The sequence below is a fragment of the Coenobita brevimanus genome, chromosome 33, assembly GCF_032717465.1.
Source record: "Coenobita brevimanus isolate Jiangsu-jjx chromosome 33, ASM3271746v2, whole genome shotgun sequence".
In the NCBI taxonomy this organism is placed as follows: domain Eukaryota; kingdom Metazoa; phylum Arthropoda; class Malacostraca; order Decapoda; family Coenobitidae; genus Coenobita; species Coenobita brevimanus.
The window spans coordinates 44,908,882-44,928,824 of record NC_136986.1 but is presented as its reverse complement, the minus strand read 5'-3'; the positions used below and the strand labels follow the sequence as shown (position 1 = coordinate 44,928,824).

The following is a 19,943-nucleotide window of genomic DNA, read 5'->3' as shown; positions in this document are numbered from 1 at the left end:
AAGGTTAGTGATCACCGTTTATCAGTGTTAGTCAGGGGCATGAAAGTCAGTTGTCGAGGTGACCAGACTGTTGTTGAAATCTCATGTTCTGAGCTTGGTTTGATTGTAATTGATGACTTCCCAAAGTTGTTTTGGGAAATAGTATCGTTGACCACGTTTTGTGTAGGCGTAGGAGTCAGTCTTACTCCTGATATTGCATTGTCTTTTCAGTATTTCCTTACTACAGTACTTAATAATCATGGTTGGTAAAATGGCATTGATGGCAAGTTAGTTACAGACTCTCTCATTGTTTGGATCACAGTGTCATTGTGATGTGCAATATGATGGCTTGTGCTTATCGGGCAGTGCACAGCAGATCTGACCACAGGCATATATCACTGAACCTTTTCAAATTTGGCAGTTATGGTATACATGATGTGGTGGAGAGGTGTGGTGGTGGTGTGGTGTAGTGTGAGGTGCAGTGGAGGTGTGGTGTGATGTGTGTGAGGTGCGGTGGAGGTGCGGTGAGGATACCAAAGTAACAGCTGGGTCTGGTTCTCTTTGTAGGGGTGCGAGATGAGCCGGGTGCGCGAGGGGGCCCCGTACTTGTGCCCGTACTGCCGGGCTGTCTCCTTCACCAGCATGAGTGACCTGCGCCGCCATGTGCGGATCCACACGGGGGAAAAGCCGTACGCGTGTCCCTACTGCCCGTACCGTGCCAAGAGGACCACACACTTGCAGGACCACGTGCGGCGCCGACACCCCCCGGACTCCATCCGCTCCGACCGCCACACCCTCACCCACCCAGACCCCTCCACCTCACTAGGGCAGTCCATGCCATAACCTGACTGTGGTCGGTTTGTGTTCACCTGGTGGAAGTGGGCCATTCCCACAACTTAATTCTTGCCCAAGCCTCACTGTAGGTGGTTTGTTTTCACCTGATGGAACTGAGCCACTCCCTCAGCTGGAATGCTGAGTCTTGGCTGTTGTAAGTTCTTTGTGTTTTGTTGTGTGGGAGGAATGAATCTCCTTGGTTACCATAGCTGGCTTGTTTTCACCCAAAAAACTGGGTCATTCCTACAATGAGAATACCAGGTCACAGTTGCTTGGATGCTCTGAGTCTTAGTTATGAGGTAGGGATGAGTCTCCATGGTTAATTGTCAGATTGACCCTGTAGTTTGATTACACCTGGCATTTGGTTGAGCTGAAGTGGGTCAGGGATCATCATCAGGTTAGATCAAACACATACATCTGTGAACCTGTGTCTGCATAACATATGCACACACTGTTCATGTAAATATCTGTATATCTCATTTATACAAATCCTAAGAGAAAATGGTGCTAAAAAGGTGAATTTTCTTTGTAAAAGAAAAAATCTTCTACAATGGATTAAAATTTATGAAGAGAATGTCATATACTTATGTAATAAATTTCATTATAATAAATAGCTTTATTATTATAATACTGTACTGTCTTTTATTTCCTTTTCCTAATCATACTATTTCTTACTCTTATAATGCCGAGGATGAGAAGGAGAGCTAGATGAGTGAGAGGGTTGTAGCTGGAGAGAAAACAGCCTGATGATGTAGGGCAGGGTGACATGGAAGCAATTTATTCGTGGCCACATCTAGGGATTAGGGCAGCTGACTATATAGATAGAGAGAGAGAGAATTTGTGTTTATAGACCTGGAGATGTTGAGCAAGGTATCAGGAGAAATATTGTTGTGTTTTTTGAGAAAGTTGATGTATGAAGTGTGGTTGGTCTGGTGTATGGATTTTTAAAAATTTTCATGTGGATTCAAACTGCATGGAAGAGGAATGATGTATGAAGTAAAGATTATGATATGGGAAGGAAATGTGCATCAGGAGTTTGTTTTGAGTTCAATTTTTTAAAATGTGATCCATGCAGATGTGTAATAGTTGTAAAATAAATCCTTTGTCATCCATACACGTTCCTTGCACACACACACACGGCTGTCACCTCTCGTTTCTCTTTCATTTCATTTGATTTACAGTTTGGGGAGATTTGAAGAAACTCTTGTGTGTCTAAGTCAGATTTGTTCTGGTTAGTAATGCAATATGTCCACACTAATCTTAGAAAGACTGCATAACTTCTGTATTTTTCCTTGAAAATCAGAAATATTGTGTGTGCACATTCTCCAGTTGTATTGTACTGTATGGTACAATGCTTTACATTGATGCCAGACAATATTAACTGCATCTGAAGTATAGCAGTGAGATGAAAGCACACCTCTGATATAATAAGAAATCTACTGAATGTTAAAGGAGAGCAAAAATACTGTGGGTACTGGGAAGCTTACCTGGTTGAGCTTAATGCAAGTGTGTCGTGAAGTGAAGGTAACTCGTGGCTTGTTCTGTTCTAGGCCGTCGAGCGGCTGGTGTGTCCGTACTGCCACAGGTCTACCTTCAAGCAGAAGAGCGACCTAAAGCGTCACATACGGCGCCACACGGGTGAGAAGCCATACCGCTGCCCGCTGTGTAGTTATAGAGCCGGACGCAGCGACTATGTTCACGACCATCTGGCTAGACGTCATGCTGAGGCTGCCAGGCTCCCACGTCGGCACCCGTCACCCCTCGCCAGTTCCGTTCCACCACATCTGACACCACACCCACCCCAGCCACAGCTGCCAACTCACCAATCGCCACATCCCCCACCACCACCCCATCTACCATCTCATTCATTGTCGCAGCATCCTCAGTCAGTGGCGCCTGCTGTACCACCAAGCCACATCCCACCACAACCAAACCCTGAGGCCCTCCTTCAACCATTGCCACAGCCACAGCTGCCACCAGCCCAAGAGCAGCTGCCTCAACAACCGTCCTTGGAGCTTGAGAAAGAGAGAGGGGAAACGACCAGTCCTAGATAGTGTTGCCCTCTGACCACATGTTGCCACAACCCTATGGGGAGTGGCGTATGTGACCCCTGCAATACAGTGACATATTTACAAATTATTCATGCAATTACCAGACTGTGCTGGAGAGGGACACCTTCATTTGGTGGCACTGACATGACCAAGCTGCTCTACTGCAGTTATACAAACATTCCACATCTCCCTCCCTGTCCCCCGAAAGGATGATGGTGGACTGCAGGTGGAGGGCAGCTTTAGCTTGCATTCCACCGTATTCTTATTCAGTAGAGCTTGGGGATGCAGCTGCTAAATTGGTGATTGAGGGTAAAAAATCACCTAGTATTATTCACCACATTAATATGTACTGTCTCTGCAATATTATTCACAAACACTAACTTTTCCTAACCCCAACAAATCACTTTCCACGTAGAATGGCTTTTACTCTGTCACCATTCATGCAGTGTTTTTAAGTTTAATGTGGTGATGTTATGACATTGATTTACCTTGAAGAACAGAATATACAATGTTCACCATTAACATTTCATGTGGCAGGTGTAATGGGAGTTGTAAGGTTTCATACAAATGAAATGGTACTGTTTAAGTCACAAACACTTAACAATGATGGTATTTGTGTGTGTGTGTGTGTGTGTGTGTGTGTGTGTGTGTGTGTGTGTGTGTGTGTGTGTGTGTGTGTGTGTGTGTGTGTGTGTGTAGTCAGGCTATTACCAGATTATTTTATTCAGCTTTGGAAGGACCTCTGGCAGTGAAGGTGTATCTAACTACTTTATCTAACCCATTTTCCCATAGCTGAATAAAACTGTCAGAGGATAAGATGATTGAATGAAGAAGTACGTCATCTGTGTAAGAAGATTAAAATATCTCTGAAAAGAATTTGCCTCAATGGTATTTCTTCATCAGCTATTGTACATTCTTAGTGTACTGTGAGGTGATGGAGAGGAATACCTTCATGTGGTGGCACTGATATGACCGAGCTGTTACATTGTCTGGTTATACTAATATCCATCAACTCCCTCCCTCTACCCCAAACGAAAGATGGTGGCCTGCAGGAGGAAGGTAGCTTCAGCCCACAGTTCACTGAATTTAGTTTCACATGAGCCTGGGGTTGCAATGTCTGTTACTACTACTGGTGCACTGTGATGGTGTTTTGAGGCTGTGTGTGGACCAGTAACTCATTTGTATGTGCTGTATAACTGTAACAGGCCCACATGCCCTGTGAACCTGAATTGTATTTGCACAATAAAGTTATACCATGTATCTTGGTTTCTGTTTATTTATTTCTTAAGAGAATCCAAGCATTTGTTTTTGAGTGCCAGAGATTGCTGTTACTCATTTCATGAAAATGTATAATATCATGTGTCTGCTAAGCCATTCATCAAGTAAAGCAGATGTAGTTATGCTGAAAGGTGGTGAAGCTTCAAACTATTTTGGTCCAAAGTATCCCTCATAAGCTTAGCAGAATTGCCTCATAATCCCAAGTAGGAAATGCACCCTTTTTTAGGTGGAAAAAGAGGTGTGTACAATGATGACAAAGTTGATGATGATACTATATTTTATGGATTGTTGTATCCATGCTGATGAAGGACAGTATTGTACTAAAATTTCTATCGTCATATTAAACAGAAACATGAAACACAGTCAAACCATTAACAACATTACAAATATGAATTAGTTGTGAGTGTAAGTATATACTGAATGAGAGGGTGTATGTGGTACTGTATATAAAAACTGTATTATATGTGGCAGTGTGTGTGATATAAAATTTGAAATATATGACTGTGTGTTTGTATTTTTTTTTTTACAATCTTTCAGGCTTTAAGCCTTTGCTTTTATCATCCTTGCATTAAAAAAAAAAGAAAAGAAAAGAAAAAAATTGGGATGGGTTGAGGTAGAGAGGCTGACGCGGGTTGTTCTGTTCTAGGCGTGTGGTGACGGGTCGACGCTGACCTGCCCGTACTGCCACAGGTCAACCTTCAAGCAGACCAGCGACCTCCGAAGACACATCCGGATTCACACTGGGGAGAGACCGTTCAGTTGTACCATGTGCGGGTACAGTGCAGTGCGGCGGGAGCATCTTAACGATCACCTCTGGCGCAAACACAAAGTTCTGGCCGCCAAGCGTACACATTCGTTTGCCAGCCTTCCTCTTGACCCACCACATGCTCGCTATGACCCCCAGACTAACATGCATGCTGCCAAGTCACCCTCGGATTCCTCACAAGGCCACTATGATTACCAGACCAGCGCACAATGATGACGCTTGCAAATTGTTGAAGGTAGTAAAGCTTAGAATGGTGATCGTGTAGACTGTTTCAAGTGAGCTTGCAATTGGATGGGTTTCCTACTCATTTTTTGTGTCTTTCTCTCTCTCTCTGGATACTGTCTCACCCCATCTCAAAAATGGGAATATGTGGTGGATTGAGGAGGGGGGGGGGGAATGTGGTGAATGTGATGATAATGATGTTGACGGTTTGTAATGTAACCATCAGGAACCCTTAATACCACATCATTTATCATATTGTACCATCATCGGACCTTTGTTTATTAGTGGAATGGATCAGACTTATAAAAAAGACATCGTTATTCCTGTAATGTGCAAAATTGTGGCTTATAGCTTTTGTTAAGGTGGTTTGCTAGTTGGCAAAAAATTTAATTTGCAGTTTTATTGATTCAAAAAACTTCTTTGTAATCAAGAGACTGAGAGCGAAATGGTAATGTTAATGGTGGTGGAGGGGAAAGGTTAACTTGCTGACATGTAGTGAGGGTGGTGACAGGAGGAGTTTTTTTTTGCTGGAGTAGTGTATAGTGAAGGTGATATGGTGAGCATTTTTCCATGATAATCTTAGAGAAGATGGTGAATGACTTAATATTGACATGTTACTCACAGTGAGGATGGTGGTGGGAGGAACATGTCACTTATACTCTAGTGAGGGTGGGGTGGTGTTGGTGGTGGTGTGAGAAGCGTGTTGTCATAGTTACCGACCTTGCCGCTGTGTTCTGTTGCAGACATACCAAGTCACTCCTGCCCGCCCTCTCCTCATGTGCCCTCAGTGCCCAAACTTGACCTTCAGCTACAAGAGGAACTACCACCGCCACCTGCGCTTACACTCGGGACAGCGCCCATTCCAGTGCCCCCGGTGTTCCTATGCTGCCTCTCGAAAGGAGCACCTCATCTCACACCTCCTCCGCCGCCACCCAAACACACCCCTGCCTGTTTCGCACCCCTCTGCCATACAACAACACACTGCCACACCACACTTCTCCAGTGCAGCACAACCCTCCACCACACCACACCCTTCCACTGCACCACACTCCACAACACCACACCTTTCCACCTCATCACATTACCCTGTTGCATCACATTCCTCTACTTCATCACTCCCCTCCACTACACCACACCCTTCTGTTGCATCACATTCCACACTTTCGGAGTCAACCCACTGAGCCATCTCACTGGCGTTGGAGACTTCACAGCACTTCTTCCCTGGTGATTTGTAGTTTACAGTACACCTTAATATTGTCATCTGTGTTATTTATGCCTTTTTTAATACAGTACTTATGCAGTTTACATCAGTATCATGGTGGTAGATGATGGTGATCATCATCACTCACCTAATGTAATGCTGCCTATTTCTTCTTTCACCATTATCATTCCTTTTTTTTGGTATGTCTGCCCTCCTCTTTCTATTTCTCCTATCCTCCTGTCACTTTCTTGTTAATCTGCTTTTTGCTTTGAGTGGCACTACATTAAGGGACAAGCCTAAGTATCATGCAACAGGATATTATGGTGTGACAGGTAAATTGCTGAAGAAGACATCATGAAATCACAGAAGATAGTAAAAATAAGGCCCTCATAGCTTGCTCCTATTCTCCTCTGTCTCATTAACCTCTTGAGTGCAGGTGATGTCTCTTATAATTCATTGTTCATGCAACCAGATTTTAAGATCAATTAAGAAAAGGCCTCAGGTATAGAAGGGATATCTTAATGCTGTATCTAGTCCCTTGGGTTAGATACAGGATTAAGTTGTCAGGAGATGGCATGAATAAAACAAAAGACATCCCCATAGTCAGTAGGTTAATGCTTCGTACACACCTCTCCCCATTCATCTCTCACTGCCCAGTTCCAGTCAGCAGCTTCTTACGTAGATATATCCCCTCCTCTCCCCACTTTGTTTCCTCTTATTCCCCTCTCACCCTATCTGTCTTCCTCATCCTTCTTGACCAAGTCTCCTTCTTTCTCCTTTTCCCCTTTTATCTCCTCTTCCATACATTTTCTCCCCTTTCCTTCCCTCCTTCTCATCCTTTCCTCTACATTCCATCCCCTCTTCTACCCAACATCTCACCCGTTCATTCGTTTACATTCCCTCCTCTTCTCTTACTTTCTCATTTATCTACCCCTCCCCCTCACATCCCACTCCCTGTTTTCACTATTTTCCTGCTTCTTCTGCTGCTTGTGCAAAATATATTCTTTTTGTACATTTTATCCACATTATGTCTTCTGCACGTTTAATTTTCATATCATAAACAAGCTGTACACTTTGATGATTTTCTGTACTGGTTTGATAAGTGTGAGAGTAACTATGGAAATAAAGCTCGTTTGATTTCTCTGTCTTTCATTCCTTTCCCACGAGAGGTTCAGGAGTATGGGTTCAAATGGGGGGGGGGGAAGTCGTATGGCTAGATGTATCACCGATGCAGATTGAGTTTTGGAAGGTTTTTATAGTCGTACGTTTAGCCTTTCAACTTACTGTACCTTCTTGTTGTTGGTGGTGGTGGTGGTGGTGTAATGGCCGCCCCAGGCTCATTCAAAGTAAACCCAGTGGACTGCAAGCTGAAATTTCCCTTCTTCAGCAGTATATCATCTCTCTTTTGAGGGATAGGGAGAGGGTTGAAGGATGTCTGTAAAACAGCTGTTTGATTGTCGGTGCCATCATGTTTGGGTGTCCCTCTGCAACACCTCCAGGAACGTTCAGTAGTTATTATTATTTAGGTCATTGCATTCATTTGCTACATCCAAAATACATACCAGTTCTCATGTCAGGGATCACAGTTTGACATTATCATCATCATCCAGACCACTTTCCCCACATATGGATGAGGTCAGATAAGGTCTTGAGAACAAGGAAAAAAAAATCTGGTAGAAGGAAAGCTAGCAAAAGTCTCCCCAGTTGCGTGGGTCAGATTCATCCACTAACCATTCAGGCCGGCAGAGTCCTGTCTCCACTATAAATATCTTAAAAATAATGGTTAAATTTGATTTAGATAGTGCTGGTATTGTGTTTTATAAAATTGTCTTGGTACTAATAAGCTTTTGGTAGTGGATTATTGTAGACTTTGTTGACTGGTATGTGACACATTTTGTGATCTCACCTGTTGCCACCTGTTGTAGCATGTTTTGACTATTTATAAAAGCAGTCCCTTTTATTTATTTTTTATTTATGTGTGTATATTTAAATCAAGATGCAACTTTTATTTTTAAAACCGAAATTGATGAAAGTGGTGTACAGTACAGTATACTACAGCATAGTTTTTTGTGTTAAGATGTAAGAGTACATAACATGACAATAGTACAGTACAGTTGTTAAGGTGTAGGTGATTGGAGAGTGAGACCTACGGTGACGTGACGTGCTCTTTCTTCATCAGGTGCGGGGGGGAGGCCTTCTATCCCGCCTGGCAGCCTCCACTGGGGCGGGGCGGCTCCCCCCATTGCCCCCGGCCCCCCACCTCCCCGGCCCTGGCCTCTCAGACCTGCCTAACCCCGCCCGCTCACACGTGTGCCCATTTTGTTCCAAGAACTTTTATGGCTCTGTCGACCTGGAGAGACACAAGCGGACTCACACGGGGGAAAAGCCATTTGCTTGCACATTCTGCATGTATCGGGCCACACAGCTGGGCAATCTCCAGCGCCACATGAAGAGCAAGCACCAAGTGGAGCCGCCAAAAAAGAAGTTTGAATTGTAGTGACGGTGATATTGCAGCTCAACCGTGGCGGTGGAAGGTATTGGCACTCTGCAGATATTGTTTACAAAAATTAAGTTTCTTAGTCTGCCCACAATACAGTACCCTGTCCACTTTAACTTGCCCTCTAATTATCATTCCTCCTCCTTGAATACTGAAGAGATTAACCCTAGAATATGGTGCTAGTCATGAAGAAGTGCTATAGAAATGATGTAGAGACTAGTATTGTCTTATGCTGCCAACACTGAGCTTCAAGAAATACGGTACAAAAAGACGAAAGTCTCCGCCACATTAAAGTGGACAAACTTCAGTCTTGTTGTCAGGCGTGAGTGAACAGCATGAGTATTTAGTGAGGGGTGAAGTCATTTCTGACATCAAAGGGTCATATTTGAATAAAAAATTAAAATTGAGTCATAGCTGACCTTATTCAAGAAAAATATCAGAAATTCAGTTGAAGATGGGCGAGCAGTTAGTATACAGAGTTTGTGTGTGTGTGTGTGTGTGTGTGTGTGTGTGTGACATAGTGTTGTGTCCATGTTCTGTGGTCATCCTAGTAGCCCAGACTCACCGCCCTCATCTCTCTCCACCCAGATGTCGGCCAGTCTGGTTCCTCCGCCCCATGCCTCACCCCACACCAACAAATTCTACCAGTGTCCTCTCTGCCCGAAGTCGTACGATTACCGGGGTTCTCTCGATATCCATATGAGGACGCACACTGGGGTCTCTCCCTTTGCCTGCCCTCACTGCCCTCTTCGCACCAAGGACAAAAGTAACCTGCGTCGACACATTCGTCGCAGACACATCTTGCCGATGCCTTGAGTGTCGGCTGATACTCTCGGGCCGTGGGGTTGTACAGCAGTCTAGGTGGCTTTGGAGATATTTCAACACCTCTTTCTTAGTGGTTTATTCTCCACATTGCTCTCGGTATCTTCTTGTGTGGTGATAATGCAGACTGTGTATTTATTAAAGCAAAATAAATAACATGCATGAGAATGTTAAGTTGAGATAATACAAAATAAGTCACTAGAGAAACAGTGCTACAAGTCTCCTGTACCACCTAGATTACCGGCCATTTTGTACTGGGGTGACGATCTAGTTTATTCATTCTCTCTGCCACCCTGATATTTATGTTCAGCTTGGGAAAGACGTCTGATATTGAAAATGTGTGCAAAGTCTATATTTTAGTTTATTTTTACCGTCAGGTGAATTTAGGAATGGTCTTAAGGGGTTTATTTATTATTATTATTATTATCAGTTCATTCTCGGTACCAGATGATTTTATTAAACTTAGGAAAGACGTCTAATGGTGAGTGGGCTTATGAAGGCTGTACCTCATTCATGAAGTTCAAAAGCACTGTTGTAAGCTGAAATAAATCATCGGAGAATGGCCAGAATAGAGTGAAAAAAACATCCTTGTGCTCAGTGGGAAGTTGAGGGTCTTATTTCTTCTGTCATATTGCATTTTTACAAGGCCAAGTACAGTGTGAGTGTTGCTGAGTGTGTGTGCAGTTGTGAATGGTGGATGGAAGACAGTATTTGCTCTCACCAAGTTCAGGTAATAGTATTGGAGTAAGCTGTGTCAAGGAATAAGCTCATCTTTGTTATAATACGTCATGAGAATCACCTACAGTATTTTAATTTATTTAAAGCTGTGTCAAGATTGAATCTCACCTTTTTATGTTCTAATACATCTTGAGGATCACCTGTATTAATCTGGTAAAGTATTACATGTATAATTTCTCACTGTATATGAGTTTCAGACATATTGTTAAGTGGTAAACACTGATTTTTCTGTTTGGCATTTGTTAGCACAGTAATTGACAAAATTAATCAAGCAACAGTGAAATAAAATTATTTAAGATCTTAGCTGTATTTTTTCTATTCCAGAATGGGAATTGGCTTAATTTTTTTTTTTTTATGTTATTGCTCAAAACTTCTGCGTGTGGGTAACTCAGGAATGTAGCAGATATGTACGAGTATAACATATAAAATGGCAGTCTTCAGATGCAAGGGATGTGTTCAAAATATCAACTCTTTATACACTTGGCTATGTAATTTGGCAGGGAATTGGCAAATTAGTTTTACAAGCAGAAATGGAACATTGGTAGTTAATTTTTCTGTAATTTAATGTGGATCTTTGCTGGACTTAAATATCAGGCAGGCTACTGAATGAGACCTAATTATTCATATACAAATCATGACTATAACTCGACTTGCTGTATCTCCAGATGCCTCAAAGTTTCATTCTCTAGGCTCATTGTCATGTCTGTCACTGACCATGTCCAATACATCCAGGACTGTTGATGCTTAGCTTCAGTTTACACTTGAAGCCTGAAAGCAAGTCGATACTGTTTGTGTTCTGAGTCGAGAAGTGAGATAGTATACTGTATGTTGCGACTGGAAGGGAGATAGTTTGCTGTATTATGTACCTGGAAGCAAGTTTATAAGCAAGCTGGTATACATTGTGCATATAAAGAAGCTGGTATGTATTGTGCCTATAACCAGATTTTTATATTTAGTGCCTGTAGGCAAGATGGTATATAGTGTGCTTAAAAAGAAGTTGGTATATTATGTGGCTGTAAGCATGGTATGTAAGAGCAGGTAGATGCTGAACACCGCACCATCAAAGGTTTCTTCTATTTATAGGCTGGGTGGCCAAGAGGTTTTGTGGGCAGCGAAAGTTTGGCCTCAGTTAACCGGAGTCAGAGTCATCCGTCGGCCGGCAAGCACCTGGCCTGCCCTCAGTGCCACAGGCAGTTTTCTCAAAAGGGGGACCTGGAACGCCATTACCGGATCCACACTGGTGAAAAACCTTATGCATGTCCCCTCTGTCCCTATCGTGCCGCCGTCAAGACCAGCCTGCAAAAGCACCTTCGTATTCACAGTGGGGAGAAGCCCTACGCCTGCCCCTTCTGCCCCCAGCGCTCTAGTGATAAAAGCAACCTCCTGCGGCACATCAGAAGCCGCCATCGACAGCCAGTATAGGTCATGTTTTCTAGGTACAGTTGGGGACATAAGTAAGCCCAGTCATTCACTACTTTGCTTCTCAGTTCTCTCTGCTGGATAGTATTTCAAGGCTGGGAGGTAATTGGTTATTTTTCTGCCCATATATACAATGCATCTAGGAGGAAGGTAACATTATGCCCTAAGTGTGAAGTTGATGCAGCTGAAAGGCAGAGAAGCATTTGTCAGCAGCAATGTAACCACACTTGAGATCTCAGCAAGTGTTTGTTCATTGCAGGAAAACATTGCATTGTAGTATAAATGAGAAGAATGTAAAACTACACATACTATGTGAAGTTTAGTCAGTTGGTCAAGGTGTTGTTCTGTTGTGGATCTATTTGCATTCATTGTAGTGTAGGACATGATGATGTAATGTAGTTTGTAAAGGTTATTAAGATATACACAGATGCAGAATATTCTGGATCAGTGTTGTGGTGGGTACCCTGACACAGTCACAAATCCAGTTATATCTCAGTTCATTCTTAGTGCAAGGATTTCTGTCAGCTGAAGAAAATCATTGTGTTTGAGTAAAATGCCAGGGTGAACCAGCAGTATTGACAGGGTTACTCAAGCTAGTTCTGAACCCTTGACTCCCTCAACTGAATGAGATCATGTGATGTTATTCAAATAAATTAGCCAAGTGAATCAACAGCAGCAATATGGTTAAAGTGAACAGAGTTTAGTGACCAGAGCTCTTTATCATTTTTGTAATTATGTATGGAGGAGAAAGACGGGGTGATGTGGTGTAAAGTCTTTCTTTAGAACAATCCATGATACTGATACAAAGACACAAGAGTCAGTGAGTTCTCAGATCATGCTTAAGTGAACTCGATTGGTGACCCGAGCTTTTTCTTGTCTTTGTAGGTCATGTACGGAAGAGAGGAGGGAGGTGGAGGTGGGGGCAGTGGCTTGTGGGGTGGGCCCGCAACACCAGCTGGGCAGGACGAGACAAAGTGTGCCAGAGTGGAAGACAGGTTGATGGTAGATCCTGCGGGTAGTCAGAAATGGGTGAGTCAGTTGTTGAGCGACACAGAGGCAGACGGTCCCGGGGAGACGACAACAGACACAAGAGTGCACTGCTGCCCTCACTGTCCATACCGAGCCAGGCAGCGCGGCAACCTGCGTCGGCACTTTCGGATCCACACGGGCGACATGCCATTTGCCTGCACTCACTGCCCCTACCGCTCCAGGGATCAGAGTAACATGCTGAGGCACATGCGACGCAAACATAAACTACAGTAGCGTGTGTTCTTACCCTCACTTAGCCACTTCAGTATGGGATTGTTTTTATGTTTATTGTTACTTCCAGATCATTTTATTTAGCTTGGAAGTCTTTTCAAACTGGAAGGGTTAGGTCTAGCCCACAGAGATTTATTCTAAATTAAATAAAATCATGTAGCAGCAGTGGGAATAAAATAAAAAAGATGTCAACAAATGTTGCCATATTAACTCCTTAATAATTCCTTTAGAAGACTCCCATGATAGTGAAGGGGATAATGAAGGCAATACAGTATCTAACTTCTACTCTTTGAAAAATCTCTCTATCATCATCGTCATCAGCATCATTGTCTTCATTAACTTGCTCCCCTTTTGTAAGCTTCTAACAGGTAATGGCTGTGACAGAAATTCCTCCAGGCTATGTAATCCTCATACACCTCTCGCACTTTCTCAAACACTCTTCTTTTTCCTTTTCCCTTCTTACACAAATATATTGCTTCTCTATCCTCTTCCAAAGCAGAATAAAAGCATGTGGAAGTGGCAAAAATAAAAACACATGCCTTCCTTGGGCTGAGGGAGTTAAGAATGAACAATTATATCCTTATATCATCAAAGTTACCAGCTCAGTTATAATGTGCCATTCAGTATATATCCATATTATGTAGAATTTATATTAGTCTGTCATTTGGTATATTCAGTATTGTTTAGAATTTGTATTAAGTCTGCCATTCAGTATATATATCTGCATTTTACATATAAATCTGTAATCTCACTCATGATTACTCTTTCATCGTATTTAGCGTGACTTTTTCATCAGTTTATTGAGTTGACTTATTACTTAACCATCATGGCCTTAAGCTGACATTACCTGCCCCTGATATATACTTTATTATCATCATCATCGTCATTGTCATCATCATCATCATCATCATATCCCACTTCCAGTCCCCACATGAGAGATCAGATAAAGTATGATCCAAAAACAGGGAAAGCACAAAGGTTGAACCAGCATCATTCTTATCATCAGCAGCAGCATTATCAACAGCTTCCCAAACATTATTCCTACCAAAGACAGTGGATGAGGTAGGATCTGGATATAAACAAAGAGGAAACCATCACCTTTACCCCACACTGTATACTTATTAACCCTGTACATATGCTGAGACGTAAAGGAAATAAAATATACCAATACGTTTTGTGTGTTTCATTGGTTGTGTTTCGTTTCTTATGTTGGGGTATTGATTGCTATGTTATACTCTCCACACCTCAACATGGCCTAAAATTCTCTCTCCATCTTGAATGCTGAGCTATAGCAAGAGAGTAACAGTGGATTGTTGTACTAATCATGAAGTGTTATGAAAATGATGTAGAGTCATAGTATTGTCTTATTTTACCATGATGATGTGGAATAAGCTTCACAGTTTCACATTAAAGTTTTGTTGTATGTGGAGTCCAGAGCAAGGGTGGTAGTGGAGATGTGGAGGTGGAAGAGTGGTAGTGAGAGAGAGGGAGCATTGTGTGTGTGTGTGTGTGTGTGTGTGTGAGAGAGAGAGAGAGACAGAGTGTGTGTATGTGTGTGTGTGTATGAGAGAGAGAGAGAGAGATCAGTAACTGGATATATGGGTAAAGTTTGGGAGGGGAGGATGCTGTTGTACTATCCTGCACACTTTTTAATACCAGATTCTAGAGTTCATGCAAAGTCGTCATGGCAGTAACACCTTCGGGTACTTTAATCATTATTTGCCATCTCATTTTTTTTTTTTTTTTTTTTTTTTTTTTTTTTTTAAGGGGGGAGGGGGGCAGTTTACTCATAGCATAGGTCAGACATGTTCACCTAATAACACTTCTCTGCCTTGCTTTGCACCAACTCTAGTTTTGAGGTCAGCACACACCACCTCGTCCCATGTCTTCCTTGTTCAACCTCTCCATCAACTGCCTGGTTCCTCTGTCCTACACCTCGTCACTCAACCCCCTTGGTCTATCCTTGTGGAATGTCCATACTGCCACACCTGACACTGTCCCTTCCTGCACCACGGGCCACCCTCCCTTGCAGACTTTACTGCTCAACTTTCAGGAAAGCTGGAGATACCTAAAATTAGTAGAGCTTGACATCTCAGTGAAATTCTTGTGGAAGCATGGATATTATTGGCATATCTGTGAGTTAATCATACCTACGTTGTTGCCCATCAGCTTGTATTTGTTGTTGAGTGTGGTAGACTTAGTGGTAGCTAGCATAGTGAGTCCTGCAGTTCCCTCAGTAGCTGCAACACCAACATGGCCACTTTTTCTCTTATAGGGCGGGTGGGGCGGGCAGTGGGTGGGGTGCGTGCCCGGGGCATCCGAGGACGGAGGGGGCGCCACCAACCAGCTGCCCGCCAACTCTAAGTACTTCAAATGTGGTGACTGTGACAAGGCATTCGCCACCAAGTGGGAGTACGAGCGTCATCGTCGGACTCACACTGGGGAGAAGCCCTTTGCTTGCATGTTGTGTCCATATCGAGCCACTCAGAAAACTAGCCTCCAGAAGCACCTGCGAACCCACAGTGGAGAGAAGCCGTACTCGTGTCACCTGTGCTCATACAAGGCCTCACAGAAGGTCCACCTACAGAACCACATCCGCACCCACAGTAATGAAGCGGCCTTCACCTGCCCTCACTGCCCATACCGCTGCTCCAGGCCGGATGTGCTGAAGCAGCACTTGCAGACACACGCAGACAATAAATAGAGCTCTTTGTAATTATTTGGTTGGGTATTATAACTTTTTCTACTTCAGTGTTGGTGTAATGAATTATGTATTCCACCACTCAGTATATAAGGCATAAGTCCAGCATGTATTTTGATTTCACCATCTGTTTTGGTGATACAGTATGCACTACCTGTGAAGGGAAAGTAATCTGTTGTAACTGACTTTGATATCCTGGATAGCAAAGTGTGTGCTTGGTTGTGTCATTTTTGATGATTGTATATTTTAAGCAGTCATGGTACCATTGCCTAACAACCTTGATGAAATGCAGTGAGAATTTATCGGCCGAATCAGTGTGAGAACAACCTAGAGTGACACGGGAATGTCTTGTCTTTTTTAGGTGTTGGGTGATGAAGAGCGTGGCGATGACACTCAGGCCGCTGAAGCCGGGGAATATAAAGAGCGAGAGTTCTCCTGTCCCTTCTGTCCGTACACATCCAGCCAGAAAGGAAAGCTACAGAGACATGTCCGGACTCACACAGGCGAGAAACCCTTTGCCTGTTCATTCTGTCCATATCGTGCAGCGCAGGATAGCGTCCTCAAAAACCACATTCGGATTCACACCGGCGAGAAACCCTTCAAGTGTTCCGAGTGCTCATACTGTACTGCCAAAGGAGCCAACTTGAAGCGCCATCTATTGACTCACAGCCGACCTAAGCAGTACCTGTGTCCACACTGCTGCAGCTGCTATGACGATGGTCCCTCCTTCAGGCAGCACCTCCTCTCACATGCTGATGTCGATGTTTGATGGCCACTTAACCCATTGAGTGCAAAGATGTCTCTTTCATTTTACTCTTGCCATCTCCTGATGATTTTATTTAACTTAGGATACACTTTTTTGAACCAGTGGGTTACTATACAGCCCTAACATACCCCTTAGAATTCGAGAGGCTTTTCCCAAGTTGAATAAGTCATCTGGCAGCAGCAGGATTGAACTAAAAAGAGCATAACCCAAATTCAAGGGGTTAATTTTGACAGACTTGTGCCATTCATGACTACACATTATTTTCATTTTAGTTTCTTAGTGTTGCTGTAGAAATTCAGTACTCTAGATGCCTTTTGTATGGGATTCAAATGTGCAGATGACTAAACAGTGATTAGTTCATTGTATATTGTTAGCTTATACTGCATTCTATAAGTAGATTGTGCTACATTTTAATTTATTTGATAAACATTTACCGTATAAGTTGGTTTTAATTGTTTTTCACTACATTCTTTGCAAAAGGAGGAGATTTTCTTAAAAAGTAGAAAATGGTTAAAAGAGATTTATCAGGCTATCTAGAAATCAGACAGTCCAAAAACCTCATAAGCTGCATTGTTTGCATAACAGAATAGCTTGTTTTTAGATTCATTGCATTGACATGCAACTGAGATCCCAGAACTTATCTCAGTGACATATAAATATTATTCATGATGTTCTACCAGCTGTGAGGTAGAGGAATCATTTGTCCATGTTGCTGTGAAATATACTGAGTCCTTCTTTTATAGACATCTGGTGGTAGAGCTTTTAGGTTGGGACACAGTGTGGCCAGTGCACAGTGGTTTGAGTTCCAGAGATGGCCAGAGGTTTTTGTATCAGGTAGATGCTGCCAGGGCATAGGTCGGTCTCATACTCTTAAATGTTGTGGACTATGGTAAAAAAAATGGGAGAAATGGAGTTCCCCCGAGCTAAGCCCTATATTGGACTATATAGCCCCGCTAGGGTTACAGGAGCGAGCTACCACTCCCAGCACGGCAGCCCGGGTGTGGACTATGGTAGCCTTGCCTTGATCCCCTATGCTGTGAAAAGGCAGCACAGGCTTGGCTGTTTTTACCTTCTGTGTACAGCTTCTTTTCTTCAACTTTTAATTCCTGTAAATCAGAATGTTTTAGCTGACTTGTTCTGTGTTGTGTCACTGGCTAAGGATCTCTGATGTAATTGCTGTGTTAACTTTTAGTCAGTGTTGTATCTGTGTATGTTGAGTTGTTTGTTTAGTGCAGTTTGAGCCCTTCAGTCTGATGACAAAACTTTTTTTTTTATTCCTCCTACCTCAAGATGATTTTGTTCAGCATAGGAAGAGACCAGATTATCTACCTGTGTATAGCTAGACACCTTAATTCTGGAAGGGGTGCCATAAACATATTGCCACCGTGTCACCTTGTCTTCCACCGTCAGGCTACTTGCTCCCAAACTCATACACCCCCTCCCTCATGTACCTCTCCACCTCTTTCCTCCATCTCTTTCTCAGTCTCCCTTTTCAGCTTTCTCACATTCACTCTCCCAGTCAGTCTCTTTGTTTTCCAGTGCCTCCACATCACCAAATCATCTCAAGGTACTTCTGTTAACAGAGAATGCTTCTAATCCCAACACTACAGAGGGTCTTTCCAAAGTTTAACAAAATCACCTGAAGTTAAAAAGACTGAACCAAAAAATTTGTCACCAGATTGCAGGACTTAATGACCCCTAGGACTGGTCAGCCTCCAGTTATAGTCAGTCAGTACAGTAAGTCCTTGGTATATGTTGCCCTTTTTTATGTCCATTTTATCTGATCTAATTTGAAAATGATGCTGTGTTTCCTCTCAAGAAATCCCCATATTGAGATTGGCCACAGTACAGCTGTTGTGTTTTGTGTACTTGAAAAACCAATTGCCGAAACTCGGTGATTACATCTCAACAGTTGCAGTTAAGTCTACTGTAAATTACAAAGAGATTGCGCATTAAAATTCCATTGCAACACCAGTTTCCCCCAGTGCTGGAGAGGGATGCCTCCATGGGATGGCACTGTCACAGCTGGATGGCTCCACTGGCCGGTTTTACAAATGTTCATCAGCTCTCTCCTCCCTGTTTTGGAGGACATGGGTGACATATAACAGGGGCTTAATGTGTTGTTTGAATCATAAGACAAGCCCAGTTTTGTTGGTGGAGTGTAGTGATTATTCTAGTAATAAAAGAAATGCCATTAGTTGTTTTGATTTAACTTGATTTTTGCCAAAATATAGCATGGTACATGCATACCTTGCTATTCAAATGATGTGTTGGAGGCGACTCGGAATGCGGTATTGCACCCATGTGATACCCTCGTATTGGCATCACCACTTGTGTCGCAGAAGAATACGGTGACGTCATGATATGCCGTGGTTAAGAAGGGGTTAAGCATACCAAGAAGTGTGAAAGATAATCTATTAACAGTGGTCAACTTTCGGTAAGAGAAAAAAAGTTTAGATTTTGTGCACGGAATAAATGGTACAGGATCTTATGCAGTATATGAGTGAAATTAACTCATTATGTGTAGTGTACAGTATGTCTGATATAGTAACACCAGTAGCTGTGTTGAAATTCCAACTGTATTTCTTGCCCATTAACTTGGCCATAATTTTCATCCCATTGCAACGTATTTCACATGGATTCATAACAGAAGAATGCATTACTCTGGCTTTACATCCATTTCATAGCACTTCATCATGACTAGCACTACTCAAGTGTAAATCTTGCTACATCTCAGCATTCAGGATGGAGAGATGACAATTTTAGGCCAAGTTAAAGTGCAAACTGTAATAAGAAGAGTTGCTCAGATATTCGCGTTTGAAATAGTCTGATATAGACTGACCTTTTCAATCCAGTATTGTATTTTCTATTACCTTGCTAGCTCCAGATGACCATATTCACCTGGAATAGACTTTTAGATGTGGAGTGGGTGGATGCAGCCTTCATTGGCCCCTGTACTACTAGAGTGCTCTCCCAAGCTAAATAAAATTGTCTAAGGGCTGGAAGAATATTTTGAACATTATATCTACAGGTTGAAGGGGGTTAACCTATTGAGTACTGGGAGGTATTTTCCATTTTCTTGCCATATCCTGAGGATTCATTCAGCTTAGGATAAACTTTTTGAACTGGAGGGATTAGATAAGGCATTAGTAAACCCCATTAGTATAAAAGACCTTTCCTAAGTTGAATGAAATTGTTGGGTTTTAGCAAGAATGAGCTGTCTGATTGTCACATAGATTCAAGGGGTTAAACTTCTCCATGCCATGATATGCACACATAGACTGGTGTGAGTGTGATATCGGGGGAGGCATAATGCTGAGACTGGTATCTTTCTGTCCGTAGGTGGCGTGGGGCGGTGTGCAGGGAGAGGTGGAGTTGGGGCCAGCCTCTCTTGCCACTGGCACCGACC

At 42.8% G+C, this 19,943-nt stretch overlaps 2 protein-coding genes across 3 annotated transcripts in view; both read left to right on the top strand.

Moving 5' to 3' along the window:
- The window catches only part of LOC145395920 (uncharacterized), a 72,525-nt gene that overhangs the window by 47,317 nt on the left and 5,265 nt on the right, over nt 1-19,943 (top strand). The window contains exon 6 of one of the 2 annotated variants that reach the window (XM_080269450.1): nt 547-1,315. The exons of the other annotated variant lie outside the window; for it this stretch is intronic. Within the exon in view, the coding sequence (XP_080125576.1) occupies nt 547-822 (276 nt within the window). The 3' untranslated portion in view covers nt 823-1,315. Of the gene's footprint in view, nt 1-546; nt 1,316-19,943 lie in introns of those variants that run through there. 2 annotated transcript variants of the gene reach the window in all.
- Nucleotides 11,758-13,226, top strand: LOC145395924 (zinc finger and BTB domain-containing protein 8B-like). Its single transcript, XM_080269461.1, has 2 exons — nt 11,758-11,824; nt 12,693-13,226. Exon 2 carries the CDS (start codon nt 12,696-12,698, stop codon nt 13,068-13,070), a length of 375 nt encoding a protein of 124 aa, XP_080125587.1. The 5' UTR covers nt 11,758-11,824; nt 12,693-12,695; the 3' UTR covers nt 13,071-13,226.

What these genes read in the sequence shown, in the direction of transcription:
- LOC145395924 (XM_080269461.1), top strand. Translation starts at nt 12,696, where the DNA reads ATGTACGGAAGAGAGGAGGGAGGTGGAGGTGGGGGCAGTGGCTTGTGG.